General features: G+C 40.5%; 1 protein-coding gene across 11 annotated transcripts in view; it reads right to left on the bottom strand.

Moving 5' to 3' along the window:
• PTPRK (protein tyrosine phosphatase receptor type K) overlaps positions 1–16,610 on the bottom strand; it is a 565,022-nt gene extending 548,412 nt beyond the window's left edge. For all 11 annotated transcript variants that reach the window (XM_005551791.5, XM_074037021.1, XM_074037018.1 and 8 more), the window contains exon 1: positions 16,272–16,610. In XM_005551791.5, coding sequence (XP_005551848.1) covers positions 16,272–16,368 — 97 coding nt within the window. In that variant the 5' untranslated portion in view covers positions 16,369–16,610. The remainder of the gene's footprint in view (positions 1–16,271) is intronic.
• Positions 16,611–16,986: the final 376 nt, after the last annotated feature.

The raw sequence follows: 16,986 nt of genomic DNA on the forward strand, positions 1-16,986 counted from the left end.
CACATAAAAGACAACATGTGATGCAACTGTAATGCCAATAAATCAGGTGACAAGAACAATAAGAGTCTTGACCTAAAAGGACACCTCTTATTCTTTCAAAGCATTAGCCTCTGGAAAGGTAAATGCTGATACGACATCCTGCCCCTTCTCTGTTCCCTACCCTTTACTTGACTACATTTGAAAGCAACAGGAAAAACTCTTAACAAAATTATATGCTTTTCTAAAATGTGTTGGCAACTGGAAGCAGCCTGTAGTATAACTGTCAATGAGCAAGGAGCAAGGATTGAGTACTTTCAGCCAATAGTGTGCCAAACTGTGAACAAACTGTGGAGTCCAGGAAAGATCTCAAGTGGATACTTCAGTGAACAGTAAGTAACTGAGAAATTCAAAGGATTGCCCTACAGACTCCTGAACCTAAATTAAAGGTAAAAATAACAGCCCTCAAAGCAATTAGCAGGCTTCACCTGGGATCTGTATTCCTGGTAAGAATTAGCTGGGAAAGGGCACAATGTACTTTGCAAAATCTGAAATGTTGCCTAAGGAGTAAGCCATCAGAGCACCTGGGTTCTTCTGGCGATCTCAGCGCTCACCTTTCCTGGTTGTGGGTTTGTCCAATACCCTAGTGCAAATAGATTGAAAGTCAGAGCCTGAATCACACTGGTTAAAATTTATGGCTTCTCATGTACATTATCATATTTAAGCATACCACTATCTAGTGTTTTCATTATATAGATCTCCCATTCTCAGTTACTCATTTTCTGATTCAGTATCCTTTAGGTATTATTGTGATGAACATATGCAGCAGCCTGCTTTCCAAATAATAAGTGAGCCATGATTCTGGGGTCCAGGACAAGCATGTATATATCCCTATTTTTAGAACTGTTTCATATTTAAATTTAGATGTGCCATAGAATTTGTGAAGTTTTGTTAATGCTCCTTTTATTAAGACTGAATCTGGTCAACCAGTACACCAAAATGGTAACAACTTAAGAAGTTTACTTTTTTTTTATTTTTTTTGCGATGGAGTCTCACTCTGTCACCAGGCTGGAGTGCAGTGGCGCAATGTCGGCTTACTGCAACTTCTGCCTCCCAGGTTCAAGCGATTCTCCTGCCTCAGCCTCCTGAGTAGCTGGGACTACAGGTGTGCGCCACCACGCCCAACTAAATTTTGTACTTTTAGTAGAGATGGGGTTTCACCATGTCGGCCAGATGGTCTAGATTTCCTGGCCTCATGATCCACCCACCTCAGCCTCCCAAAGTTCTGGGATTACAGGCGTGAGCCACCACTCCCGGCCTAAGAAATTTAATTTTTAAATGAAGATGAGTAGCCGGGCGGTGGTTCACGCCTATAATCCCAACACTTTGGGAGGCCGAGGCAGGCCGATCACTTAAGGTCAGGAGCTCAAGACCTGCCTGACCAACAGGAAGAAACCCCATCTCTACTAAAAATACAAAATTAGCTATGCGTGGTGGCACACGCTTGCAATCCCAGAACTTTGGGAGGCTACTCGGGAGGCTGAGGCAGGAGAATCACTTGAACCTGGGAGGCAGAGATTGCAGTAAACCGAGATCATGCCATTGCACTCCTGCCAGGGCAACAACAGCGAAACTTTGTCTCAAAAAAGATAAACGAATACACAAAATAAAAAATAACTGAAGATGAGTTTATGAAGACAGTTGCTGCCACCACAATCACAAAGAAGACTTAGGTTAGTAGGAGCATCCAGTCAGAACACAAAGTTGCAAATACTGTAAGGACATTGGAAGGACATTATCTCAGTGAGATTCCAGCCTGCAGTGCAAAGAGCTTCTCTGGTAAGAAAGTTAACAGGGGTTTCTAATATCTGGACTGCACAAGTGTTACACAAGGAAAAGAGAAGTTTGTGTCAATTAAAGCTAGAAAAGATAGTGTTAAAAAGTTGGAAAAATGAAAGAAATCTAAAGCTCGAGTCAAACATAAAATCCTTCTCAAAGTTTGGAAAGGCTTTCCTCTGTGTTGACAGGCCAAGGAGCAATTCTGCAAATGAGCTAATAATTGTCAAAACTTTAGCCAGACCTTTCCACCACATGTGCCAGGACTAAGTGGCTTTACTCAGAGGATAGCAGCTTGAAAAAGTCTTGGGGTTCAAATAGATTTGAAACTACCTCATTGCTTTGTGAACTAAGGAAAATTAAGCAGCTAGACAACCTTCAAAAAGAAAAATGTTATATAGAATTCATAAACACATGTTCTAAAGGCCAGTGCATTTGTTTAGCATATGTGTCAAATGCAAACAGAAGCAATGTTGATATTCCTTCCTCATTCTATAACCATTGGGGAAACAATATACCAACATTCTGAGGCATTAAAGAGATCCCTCTTATCTTGTTGATTAATTCTAATTATCTCATTCTAAATCTGAGTGCCACTCCCAGATAGGACATAATACTTACTGGGATGGGCACTGCTTGGAGTGGCAGAGATTTCATTCCTCCACTTCCTGGTCAATTCTTATTTTAACCTTATTTCCAATTTAGAATTTTCATATTTTATCATCTGAGATTAAATTGTTCTAGAAGGTAAGAAATTGTTTGTAGGTCAAAAACTTCCCACCCCCCTCAACCTACCTAGAGAATTTTAAATGCATTTTCCAAAGATGTTGGGTAGGTTTTTATACATGGCGAGAATCTGATCTCTACAAAAAATTTTTTAAAAATTAGCCAGGTATGGTGGCGCACGCCTGTGGTCCCAGCTACTCTGAAGGCTGAGGCAAGAGGACTGCTTGAGCCCAGGAGGTTGAGGCTGCAGAGAGCTATGTTAACACCACTGCATCCCAGCCTGGATGACAGAGTAAAAGAATAAATTTGCCTCTTGTTTTCACAAACACTGGATTATATTCTATAAAGTGATGCTTGTGGTCTTTGCTATCAGCATATTGAGCTGATTTACTTCAGGCTTCCTATTATCTATTCTCTGGTAGTTTTATTTTAAAGTAAAAGATAATGTAGTTAGATATTTTAAAAGATAACAGCATGAGATTAGATATTCTGCAAACATTGGCAATTTCATTAACAATAATAATAACTAAAATGGACAAATTTTATTAGTGTGTCAGGCACTTATTTAAGCACTGTAACTCAATATTTCTCAAAACTTCTATCTGGAATGGGTACTTTCCCATTTTGAAGATGTGGAAACTGAAGGAAAGTGGTCAGATCATGTAGTAATAACATGTTGGAACGTATATTCTCACTCAAGCGGTCAAGTTCCAATGTCCGCATTCTTAAACACTATGCTCTATACTAGGTGTGGAGATCAGTATTTGATAAGTATTCTTTTACTTAAACATAAAATGGGCATAAAATATCAGTGACTTAACTAACACAAAATAGTTTTTTAAATTTCTATATTTGAACCTTGGGTATATGTAATTTGGTAATTTTAATTTGGCTTAGAAAAAATTTACACTTCTCCAAAATTGCTTTTTTCTCCTTAATTCACACACTAGAGACCATGTGGGCCTCCTTTAAGACTGAAGTTCAAAATCCCCATTTCCTGGTAAGACCATGAGTGTATTTAAATAACTACTGTTGTCCCCTTCATAATGGATGACCAAAAAGTGCCTTATGGGATGCAGATGCCAGGGCAATTAGGTGATGGTCATAGCCCACCCTCATTCCTGGCTTGATAGGACTCTGCCAGCCACTGGCCTCCCTCTCTTGTTGCTGCCTACTACACAGGGCAATGGGCTACAGAAGCAATAGCAGAGAGAGGGCTAATCAAAGTCCAGGCAACAGAGGCAGTTCATAAGCAGCTGCAGGTCAGAGCAAATAGGATTCTGCAGCCAAACAACCAAGGATTCTGCACGTGAATGTTCAGGTTGTAAATGCACACTGACATACGCTGTAGTCTAAGAGGCTGTCCACCAATCTTCCCGATCCTGCTTCCAGAGGGAGAGTTAGTGACAGCAAACCTCCAGAAAACAAATGTGCTCTCTCCTCTGCTTGACTTTGTTTACATTTTGGATTACTCAACTTTCGGGAAATTCCACTTGGTGGAATTTTACTATCATTGTGGCAATGTTTTTGTAATTCTTTTTCGGTAGGCTTTTACTTGTTTGAGTAGTTTCAAGACCATGGAAAGACTACAGATGGACTGGAATTATCCTAGGCAAGTTCTGAAGTGAATCAGCAAACTGAGACAGACAGAGCTTTGATACTTGCCACATCTCAGGAGTATGGTCAGTTACAAAATATATGGTCAGTTACCAAAAAAGCCCCACACTTCATTTGTGAATCACTAGAAGTGGGGAGCGATGCAAATATTACCATGCCTTAAAAGTCATTAACATTACAAATGCTTCACAGGCACTGGGACAAGTTACTGCTGGCTTACTTGCCAGCACACTCAAAACCTGGCACAGCATGGGCACGTAGTAAGGTGTTCAAAGATACATGAAGTGAAAGTATAAATCAAAGAATATAAACCTCATCAGAATCATGTGCAGAACAGCTCTGATGACAAGAGCATGTTCTAGCTCATCATGAAAAATTTTAAAAGGAAAAAAGTATGCACACAGCTTTCTATATATGATATATATGTACTTAAAACACATTTACATTCTTTAACAACTTATTTTATAATCACATAATCTATATTGAATATCTGGAGGAAATACAAATACAGTAGACCCCCTTACCCAAAGTTTCACTTTCTGTGGTTTCAGCTGCCCTTGGTCAACTGTGGTCCAAAAATATTAAATGAAAAATTTCAGGCAGGGCTCTGTGGTTCACACCTGTAATCCCAGCACTTTGGGAGGCTGAGGTGGGCAGGTCACCTTAGGTCAGGAGTTCAAGATCAGCCTGGCCAACATAGCAAAACCCCATCTCTACTAAAAACACAAAAATTAGCCAGGAATGGTGGAGGTGGGTGCCTGTAATCCCAGCTACTTGGGAGGCTGAGGCAGGAGAATCACTTGAACCCAGGAGGCAAAGGTTGCAGTGAGCCAATATCATGCCACTGCACTCCAGCCTGAGCAATAAAAGCGAAACTCCGTCTAAAGAAAACAAAAAAATTTCAGACATAAATAACTTTTAAATTACACACCATTCTGAGTAGCGTGATGAAATCACATGCTGTCTCGCTCCATCCTACCCGGGATGTGAATCATCCCTTTGTCTAATGTGTCCATATTGTACAGGCCACTTACCTGTTAGTCACTCAGTAGCCATTTCCACTGTCAATTGAAACAACATAGTATAGTATATATAAGGGTGGGTTCTATATGAGTTTCAGACATCTACTGGTCACCTTGGAATGTATCCCCCAGAGATATGGGAGGGCTACTGAACTACTTGGTAGCATTAAAGTTTATTTATACATACATAGGAAGTACATATATGTGAAAAAAGTTGGGGGGGGAGACTGCACTTTTTGATACATGATTGCAAAATCACCCATTATTCACAAGAACCATGCTCACTCTTCTTTATTATACCACTTTCCCGAACATTGAGAAGCAATGTATCACTTAAACATGCAAATATATGAACATTTATTGTTTTCATTTCCATTCTTCAGCATATACACTTTTTGTGCCTTCGGCAATACTTTCCTTATCGTCAAAGTTTCTATTCCTAACAAAATTTACATTTTTATGGTAGTTTACAAATATAAAACTACTTTCACATATATTATTCATTTTCACCTTAAAAGTGTCTGGTTCAGTAGACCAGACAAGACATTAAAGTCATTCTTCATTGTAATATTCTCATTTTGGTGATAAAGAAATGAGGGATCAAGCAGAAAGGATTGCTCCCAAATCTCAGAAAGTGACAGAGCTTAAGACTGGAACACAAGTCATCCTGTAGCAAGGCCAACGTTCTGGGCATTCAACAGCCTCCTGCATAGATCTCCAAAGGCTCTGGCTCTGAAGTAGGTTGCTGCCAGCTCCTTCACCTCATTCATATATTTCCTGAGCATTTAAGTGTTGGTTTAGATAAAGGGGCATAATGAGTCAACACTAGATAGCAATCTGCTCCAACCGACCAGATGGTTAGGGCAAATTATTACAAACTTCATCATTTAGGACTGACAGTCATCACATAAGGACATAAATAAGACAGAAAAAGAGTCATAAGTTATTATAATAAGTTATTTATGATAATAGACGAAAGTGTATGAAAACAAGCCTCCAGTGACAGAGGGAAGCACAATGAAGTCAGTAAACCTTCCTTCTCAACCACTGCCTTCACCCCTATGTGCTAGGCCAGCTGCCCTGGCCACTGAAGGGCCATTATGGACCTTTAAAGTGCCATTATGGACCTTTAAAGTGCCTGGGGACTACCCCCTGGCCTCAACTGGCACAGCCATGGTCCTCAGTCAAATCCACTAGCACTAACATGTGATTAAAACAGCCTGGGTAAATCTCTCATTAGGAGAGGAGGTAGCTAGGCAAACAGCTGCTACTTCTCTATATTTTATTCATTACTTAGTACCCCAAGATATTTCTTAGAGCAACTCTTCCTAATAATCCCATGTTGCTCAAATATACATAATAAAGTTAGGCAGCAGAGGTTAGAAGATCAAAATTAAAAATAAAATCACCATCATCTCTTGAGCTTTTCAAAAATAGTAGAGTTAGTAGGTTTTGTCTGTGTCAATATCATTTACCATAGCTTACTTTACCCTTTGCTTTCTATTAAAAATAAATAAATGCATACAAGCAAACACCTGTACATGCATACATGTATAAATTCTGTCATGACATCTGAAAACCAAGCAGTTATCCAAGATGGTCTCCGCATTCACAGACATATTATCACCTTATATTCAGATTACTATTCAAATCCAATCATTAAGTCAGGTTTATATTTGGAATATTGTTTCAGAAATTTGGAATACAAACCAAAATTTTTTAATCTTAAATGAGAATTATCTATATAGATTACTCTTAAGGAAAATTATATGTGTATATATATATATAGAGAGAGAGAAAGAATACATTGGTATATGATGTATATATATAGTAAGAACACTAACCTATATATTAAAATCTTTAATTTGAGCTCAAGTTCTTCCTACCTGTGTGACTTTGGGCAAGTTATGTCAAATGAAAGGGTCATTAATTTCTAAGGTCTTTTTTAACACCAAATTCTACGAATTTTTAACGTTAGACTAATTCAATACTGAGGCAAGGAAAATAAAATAACAGAAATAATATAAATTCATGCTTTAAAGTAGTCCTTAAAAGGAAAGCCAACAAATACTCTCAGATTAAAAACAGGTGATCTGTAAATGTATACAAGCCTGCCAGACACAAATTGCCTCTTTCCTCTCTTTCTCTTCCACTCTTTCCCACTTAGAGATCAACTAGTAGTCCACAACAGGGAACCATCTGATCCCACTGTCTCTTCCCCATCATCTCCCACCTTCTTTCTTCCCCATCAGAAAGTTTATAAACCCTGGGCTAAGCCAATCAACCACTAACTTCCCCTCAGTCAGAGCCTTAGATTAAATGGTTGGATACATGATCTACTGGATTCAATCACTGTAAACCTTAGAGTCTTATCAGTGGCAACCAGCAGATAATTCACATTTCCTTAAGGGACTTGAACTTGGGATCTTGTTGGGTGGGAGCTGCCACAGTCATCATTCCTCTATATGTAGCCTAAAAAGCTCCTGGAATACCCTAGAACTAAACTGAACAGGCAGAGAAACATCAACTTCTAAATCAAGCTCCACTTGAATTGTAGTTAGGAGAGACAAATTCACCTTTTGTTACAACCAGTCTGGGTTACATTTTCTGCCAAGATGCAACCAAAGAACTGTCTAATCTTTTAACATTTGTGTACATTCATTAACGAATCTTGACTCTACCAGTGACTCATATAGCCACTTGGGACAAGTTATTACTTAACCCCTCTAGGCCTTAGTTTGTAAAATGGAGATGATCCTCATCTTAAAGGATATTGTGAGGATTTAAAATTATGTAAAACACTGATCACAGGCCCTAGCAGGTCATGGGATCTCAGTAAATGGCAGCTCATATTGTTATTTTTGCAATTGCTTTGGGAAAAGCTCTCTTCTCCAACATGTAAGAAAATAAATGAACCTAATTATTGCTCATAAGAATAAAAGCAGGATTAGTAAAAAAGACAAGTTCTAGAATTTGGAGTAAAATTAGAAAAAGTAACTGTAAAACTCTTGAAGATATATGAAAGTGCCCTCTCAGAGTTTCTCCATCACTACTTCTCCTCTAACAGTGATCAGTCTCCTATTAAACCTCTTTTTATAAACATCAGTGTCTAAATTAAGTACATATGGAAATCATACTGATTTACAGTTAATTAATTCAATAAATTATATATTTTAAATTTAAGACAATATAGGTTAGGCAGACTTTTATTTACAGTATCAAAAATGTAGAGAATGTTGCTATTATCCCAAACTCCAGCTTCTGATCTCATGATACAGCCAACCGTAATGGGTGAATATTAATTTTTACTTCGTGTTTTTTATTAGTCTCTGCCATAACCATGTCATTATGCCAGTATTTTCTGAACCAGTAGTGAACGGAAAAAAAATCTAGCAGTTGTGATTTAATCAGAGACATCACCGTTGAAACAGTTAGCACAAGTAGACACATTTAGAATAGTAAATGGATAACAAAAAACACTTAGAGGCTCATTAATAAGAAGGCAATTAGGTCTTCTGGGAAAATTCATTTTCTAAAAGAATGCTAAAGCAAGCTATAAAATGCAAGTAAAATTGTGTTTTGACATGAATAGTGTACACTGTCTATTACATCATAATTTTTCTCTTGAGAAAACTGACAAGAATTTGTTCTTAAATATGAGCACAAAAGATAATAAAAAGAACACCAGTTATATTTAATGCATTCTACCTACTAACTCCCATTCATTAAATTTGACTGTCCTATAAATGAGCTCCTTATTACAAAGATCTTAAATTATACTTACATGAAAAAGAGAATTATAAAGCAAGAGACTGTTACTAGTAATATCAGAGGGAATAGTATTTCCTGTATCAACATAACATTATGCTAAAAATGATTTGCATATAGCATGTTTGGTTCCTTAAAGAGTATGTTTATCTTTAAATATTCTTATACAAAATATTCATAACCAAAACTAGTCTTATTTTTAGTGTCTTATGAAAATTTTTTTTTCAAAATCGTCTGAGCATTCTTTAAAAAAACTTCTATAGTACTGTTGTTTTGATGTGTCTGGAATGTTAAATAATACTCAAGCAAATACTGATCAGAAATATAACTCCGGGGGCCGGGCATAGTGGTTCACACCTGTAATCCCAGCACTTTGGAAGGCTGAAATGGGAATATCACTTCAGCTCAGGAGTTCATGACCAGTCTGAGCAACATGGTAAAACCCCATCTCTACTAAAACTACAAAAATTAGCTGGGCATGGTGGCGCACCTGTAATCCCAACTACTTGGAAGACTGTGGCAGGAGAATCTCTTGGACCCAGAAGGCAGAAGTTGCAGTGAGCCGAGATCGTTCCACTGCACTCCAGCTTGGGTGACAGGATGACACTCCATCTCCATAAAAACAAAAGAAAAGAAAGAGACAAAGAAAGGAAAAAGAAATATAAAATCCAAGGAAATGTATTACAGGTTATAATTAATCCTTTTGCAATCCTCTTGAAATTCTACAGTAAAGTGCATGTGACAATCTTTATAAGCTGAGTTTTCTTTGTCCTAGAGCAGTGTTTCTCAGAATTAAATCTTCCATCAAATCACCTGGGGATTTAATTAAAATGCAGATTCTGATTCAGTAAATCTGGGGTGGCTCTGATAGATGATCACAGATCATCACAAGTTTCCAGATGATGCTAATTATATTGGTCCATGAATCACAAAATCCCAGGACACCTTGCAGCGAAGAATACAATGCCCATGAAGCAATCAGGCATCAATCCCTGGGTGGGTAGTGAGGACCCTAGAAAGCCTTCCTCTCTACTCTTGAATTTACTGAATGACCTAAGAAAAATCACATCAAGGAGCTGTTGCCAGTCTGCCACTTAAGCAGCTGCTAGGTCACCTCCACTGTCCAACAAGGATTAGGGGAATTTCTGTGGCTGGTCAGCTGCAGCCTTGAACAACATTTGGAGAATCGGCCTATGAGCAGCTGGTTAAGGAACAGGCTGCACTGGGAAGGGTTTATATATATAGACACCAATCTGGAGAAAGATTTATTATTTTATCCTTAAAATATAACAGTATAGTATAGTATACAGTATAGATTATATACAGCTTATTTTCCTCGTTTCTACATCTATGAAATAAAGTAATGATCTATTGTCACTACTCTTTCCAAAAACGTAAGTATGAAGTTTTGATACCATCTCTAGATGCCCTTACCTTCCTTCTAACCTAAATGTTTCTACAACTAAATCCTAGCATTGTTAAGAGGTGTGTGTGTGTGTGTGTGTGTGTGTGTGTGTATGTATTCACACACGGGACTACATACTTACATCTTTCACATTTCCCAACAAAATAAATACGAACAATAACTCCACTACACACTATTTTATTTGGCCTTGTTTCTGAATTCCCCTTATTAAAACAATTCCTAGAATGACACCTGTTGGAGGATTCAGCCAGCATTGCCCTGTTCATCATTTTCATTATCAGAGCTCAATAATCATATTAAGTGGAAACACGGATTATTCCATTTAGGACAACTTAATTTGATCCTAAAACAACTGTTAAGTGACAAAATAAGCCACTTGTAATTTTTATGGATTATCAACACACAAAAGAGAATGCCAAAAAATTCAACCAGAGTTAAGTGGGGAAATGGCAATGTTCCACGAGAGGATCAATGTGATCTTTAGATCCCGGGCCCAGTGTTTTCCAGAATCTCAACAATCTAAAAAAAAACCTCACAAAACTAAGTTTTAAAATTACATACACTTAGTTTTCATTATTAAAATATTAAATACAGATCGAAAGAATTCCCACAAGAATACAAAAGGAAAATAAACATACTTCCCGCAACAGAATCTTCATGAAACTTTAAAAACCTTTTATGTGAAACTACATTTCTTTAGGAGTATTTTCACAAAACACATTTGCACTAATGTGGAGTGTGAAGTTTATAGACTATTCAGAGTTCACAATGACGTCAAACATCATAACATTTTTTAAGTTTTCCAAAGCATAGTTGTATGTAACTCATCTCACTTATCTCAAAATATCAAGCAATATGGTTCTGAAATTGTCTATCCCCATTTATAAAAGGGAACTCAAAGACTTTCAGAGACAGCAACAAATGAACGTTCTGTGACATTAAAAGATTAGTTTATGGATACGCACATTTGCTTTTTGCTTCAATTGAAATAAAAATTAGCCTGATTAATGTATTATTCACTTACTTTGTTATCAAATACTATTTTAAGACCTATCATGAATTTGTGTCTTGTGCTTTTTTTTTAGTACTATGACAAACAGCATGAGTTTTGATTAAAAAAACAAGTCATGTTCAAAAGCAATTACATCTTTTTAGGCAAAAAGAAACACCATTTGATAAAGGAACACAGACCAGATACATATGATCAAAGCATAAAGACTGAGAGGAATACACAGAGGGAAATTTTGACATTGACAGAACTAGAAATAAATGTGTTTGGGCAAAGGCAAAGGCTGATTTCAATAAACAAGCCAAAAATAGGACTATTTTTCCTCTTCTGAAAATTAAGTAAAAGATCAAAGACACATACACACACATACTCACACACACACACACACACACGTGCACACACACAGAATCCCTGTGTTCTTTGTTTTGTCCTTAAGAAACTCTCTCGATGCTTCCTGCTCTCAATCTTCCAGCATCTCTCTTCCTGCCCTCCATGAAAAGCAAGTAGGGGAAATGGGAGCAGCATAGATCCCTATTTAGCATGATTTACACTGTTTTTAATACCAGTTTGAGTAGACCTGGTACACTGCACTTTAAAAATATTAGTAGCCAACACACTTTTTCTATATGGAATCATATCACATGAATTAAATATTCCTTTAAAGGCCAGAAAAACCTGTAACAAACCATCATTGCTAGAAATATGAGAGTTGGTGGGAATGCTGGCATTAGCTTTGGATAGTGGATGAGTCATATTTCCAGTTCTTAAGGACATGTACAGCACTAAAATATATTTGGCAAAACCAAAAAGGCTGTGATCTTGTGTATATGTATGTGGGGCTCTGTTTTTGCTAGAGAAGAGTAGGAGGGAGTGTGGGAGGGGGCAGAGTGGCAGAGCGGTTGATTTATTTTTCAAATTCACATTTATGAACACAAAGAGAGAGCTGTCAGCAGTACACATGCCAATGTCCAAACAGCAGCCAGACTCGCCTCTTTCCATCTGGGTAGGCCAGACACAAAACTACATCTCGCGATCTAGGAAAATGAAGAGTCAGATACAAGGGGACTAGAGAGAGAAAAAACAGTTCTGGAAATGTCCAGCTACATATGATTGCTAGTGATTAGAATGTGGAGTTTTAATGAATTGAAGGACTGAGGGATATTTAGCCAATCCAAACCGAAAAAACTAACAGGCAAACCTTAAAGCAAGCTGGCTCCAATATATCTTCTGAGCAGGTAAAAAGTGTAAGAGAAATTAATTTCACATAAAGAGACAACAAGGAGTCAGCTATTGCTCAGGTGCTGCTTAGATGAGTTACAGGGTCCTAAGCATCAGGTGAGTGCACATCAACAGGGTGACATGTCAGGAACTATAGACAAAGCAGGATCTCGAGCTGTATTTCCAGGCTCCTATCATACAAGAGAGACAATGGTCCCTCTCTAGGTCATTGATAAGACTGCATCTAAAAAGCTACATATTATTCTCAACACAGAGTTGAAAAGCTGAACCAACAGCTAAAGAAACTGACTAAAAATATTTTTTTTCTGTAGTTAGAAACACTAGGAATGTTAATAGTGACTCTTCCACGGGTCTAACTCAAGTAAGGATTTATACAAGGTAAGTTAAAAAAAAAAATTAAGGATAATCGATCATTGTGCCGACAAAATTATGGTCTGGCCAATCTAGTATGTTTACGTTTAACAATAATTATGTTTAACAACAATTAAAATGAACGACTGGCTGAGTGAAAACACACAGACACGTGCGCGCACACACACACACAAATCCTGAACAGCCTGCACTTACTGGAGAGAGAATTTGGAAGCAGTAAAAAGCCGAAATTAAAGCACTTAATGATGATTACACCCCAGATAGCTGCACAATGCTTTGTGATTTACAGTGCTAGTTCCCATAAATTACTTCATTTAAACATAAAAACCATGTGGAAAGGTCAGGTCGGGTATTATTATCCCCATTTTACAGATGAGAAAGCTGAGTTTCCAAATCACCTTACCTGCATCTGGTTTTGTCAGTCATCTAAGTCCTATAGAAAACTTTCTTACATTATGATATCAAGATATCATAGCTATACAACCCAGTGAATAAACTTTAATACTTCTTTATTCTTCTATGCCTCGGTTTCCTCAGATATGACATGGGGGTCATTTTAAGTGAGAGATGAAACTGAAAGAATATATGAGTTGAGATTTACAGAAAGTTCTGGTTTTAAAGAGGCTCACAGTGCAGCAGTTTTACACTTTAACTGCAAAAGCTAAGAAAAAAGTCACAATAATGAAAACACTCTTGCATTTTTGGTTTAAACAAAGAAAACTGAGTAAGTATATGACACATGTCATATACTTTCAATGCTCAGCCTTTCAAAATTTGCTTTTGAAGCTTACTACATTAGGGACCACATGGTATCAGAAAGTAAACTGATCTCAATGAATATGATTTGAAAGACATATTTAAGATATTTTTAAATTCTCAACATGAATTTGTCTTGAACTTTTAAAGTGTATTTATTTAAATTTCTCAAAAGGAATAGAAGTTCACTATGTAAAGTAACATATAAGAAAAAACAGAAAAATAGAATACACCTCCAATCTCCAATACATCTCTAATCTATGTCTGCAACAAATCTGACTGCCATAGAATTTTATGACAAAAAAAATCAAATGATTTACGATAGCCAGAAAAAAGGAAGTATTAACAAAACAAACTTATAATTTGTGAAGAAAGGCAAATCCGCAATCTGACTTTAAACTCTGGGAATAAAAGACATTCATTTCTGGGCATCCATTCCTAACGAGCAAAATCTTGAGATGCAATCGTGTGATTACTATACTTTTCAGGAATGCACATTATATTAATTAAATATACAACATAATGTCAAATGTTATGCTTGTCACTAAAGAAAAGCCAGGCATATTTAGTTAAAGTACTTAGAACTAGATATCTAAGAACACAATTGTTTATTGTACATTCTAAACTCCAGGTATCAGAAAAGCTCATTTGCACATTCAGCTGGAGGAAACGTAATATTTACTTGTTAATTAAAGTGCAAATAACATTTAAAAAGAGAAAAAGAAAAGTTTCTTTACTGCTGAAAATATATCCATCAGCTGTGGCGACATTAATAGTTGCAACTCTTGAATACATGTAAGTTTAATCATGCAACTGGTAGAGTTCAAACTTTCAATTAACAAACTACAAGCCTTTTCAAGCGTAGGCTCTCGGTGCAGTGACAAATACTGTTCAGAAATCAATACTCACTCCAACTTGCCTGCATATAATGAGTTACATCAAGCACGGTTTCAATACTAACGGGCATTATATGTCAGAGATGCATGCAGTAATGCTTACTCCAGAAAGAATTCAATTAAATCATCGGATCATTCTTTGCACAGAGCTGTTACCCTCTGCGTACATCACCTATATACAGGGCTTTTCCTCTGCATGCTGCCATTTCATAATCTCTGCCTGAATGTACGACACATGCTGCCACCTGAATCTGTTGTTTAACTCCCTTTACATAGTTCTAAAGGGGGCGGGGATAAGAGGGAAATGGAAGAGAAATAAACGATTACTCCAGAAAACAACAATTTGAGTTTATTTCCAGGAAACAGGGCAGCCACAACAACGTGAGAAACTGTCAGGTACAAAGTAAGTTCTTTGCGTCCTGCGGCTTCAGCCAGGAGCGCGGCTGTCGCTTTTCCCGTCTTCTCCATCACCCTCTGGCCACCTCTGCGTCTCCATCTGCACCGCGAACCCCAGCAGCGGATGCGCTCGCCAGCCGAGCTAAGCTGGGTAGGTTGGCCAGAAAAGTTGTCAGGACAGGCGGGAGGTAGGCAAGTGCTCGGGAGCCCGCTCCCCAGCGTCCACCTGGTGAAACTTCAGAGCCCCCAGAGGAGAGAACGAAAGAAGCAACCAACCTACATGAAGGATAACAAAACTGGAGGGGAACAGAGGGCGGGACCGGGAGAGCCGGGGTTCACGTACTTCTTTGAGCGGCTTGACTGAGAACGCCCACGGCTACTGCGAGACGCTCCACATGTCTCCTTTTGGGTTCCCCCGGCGGAAGGCAGTCATTTACAGTCCGCTTCCAGCCCCAGGCCGGATCCGGGAGGCGCGGGGCCAGCCTGCCGGTGGTTTTGCCCGAGGAGCGGGCTCCCAAGCGCGAGTCAGGCTCCCTCCGCCGGGTGCTCAGACCTCGATCCCCATGAACGCTCGGAGTGGGTCCTTAGAACCGCATTTCAACACATCTTACAGGGCTCCGCGAACACACACACAGAACATGCTCCAGGCAGTGCCCAAGCGCACAGGGCAAGCCCAGGAGCAACCCAGCGCTGGGGGAGGAGAAATGGGACTCGGGGAGGGACGGGGAAGTAGTTAGACAATAGTCAGGGGAGGTTATTCCCGGGACAAAAAGCACCTGGCAAAGCGCGCCGAGGTCAGTCCCTTCGAATCTTCACATTTCTGACAATGGCTTCCCGGGGAATTTGTTTAAACACCCAAGTGGCAGACAGCAACAAGCCCGCAGCACAAGCAACAGAGCGCCGTCACCGGAGTCGTAACTACTTTTTCTTTCTCTCTTCCCCACTAGCCCGGCGCAGGCCACGCGAGATGCCGAAGCCAGCAGGTCCCCACAGTCTCCGGCTCGACCGTGCCAGCGTGCGCCCCGAGCGAGCTTCGGCGAGGAACAATGGGTGCCCCACGTCCCACCTGGCACGAACTCTGGGGACAGCCCTCCTTGTACCCTGTATGCCCCACCCCCGACGGACCGCGAGAGCTCCCCACGATCCTTGCCCCCGTCCTGGCGGGGACCTGGCTCACCCCTCGTGAGCCCAGGACTCCGGGCGTTAGTCGGGGACGCCCCCCGGCCACTCACCTGCGGAGAACTGGCCGTGGGCCGACCCCAGAAGAGGCCAAGGGGAGAGGAACAAGAGCGCCACAAAAGCAGGCAGCGCCGCCGCCGCCGTATCCATGCCGAGTTTGGGAGAAGTTTCAAGCAGCTTTGCAAAGAGCTGCCGGGGGGATCGCCGCGAAATCCACGACGGAGGCGCGGGCCGGGCCTCGCGGGCTGAGGACCGGGAGAGGACAGCCGCCCGCCCGCACTTTTTCCTTCTTCGCGGTCGCCAAACTACCTCTGGGGCGAAAGCGTTGCCAACGTCGCCGGCCGGCCGCGGCGGCAGCTCTCCATGCTCGGCGGAGGCTGCTCCTGTTAGTCAAGAGTTACTTTGCTCGGGGAGGGACGGGGGCGGAGCCGGGGGTGACGTCGCCCCGCGGGCTCCGGGCGCTTCTGAGGAATGCGGGCTCGGGCGCGGCGCCGCCGCCGCCTCCTGCCGGAGAGACGCGCGCCAGCGCCGGCCGCGCGCCCCGCGCCCCGCGCCGCCTTTGTTCGCTGCCTGGGCCCGGCCGCCAGCCGCCGCTCGCGGGGTGGTGGGGGGGATGCGGGCGGGAAAGGGGACCCGGCGCAGCTCGCTGCCCTGTTCCAGAAATCAGAGTTTGAGAGGCGAGAGTTCGGTAAGCCGTGCGGCCAGACGACCGACGACGCGCGCAGAGAAACCCCTGCCGTCCGAGGAGAGGCGTCCTGGGGTTCCGTC

This window comes from Macaca fascicularis, chromosome 4, assembly GCF_037993035.2.
Source record: "Macaca fascicularis isolate 582-1 chromosome 4, T2T-MFA8v1.1".
Lineage (NCBI taxonomy): Eukaryota > Metazoa > Chordata > Mammalia > Primates > Cercopithecidae > Macaca > Macaca fascicularis.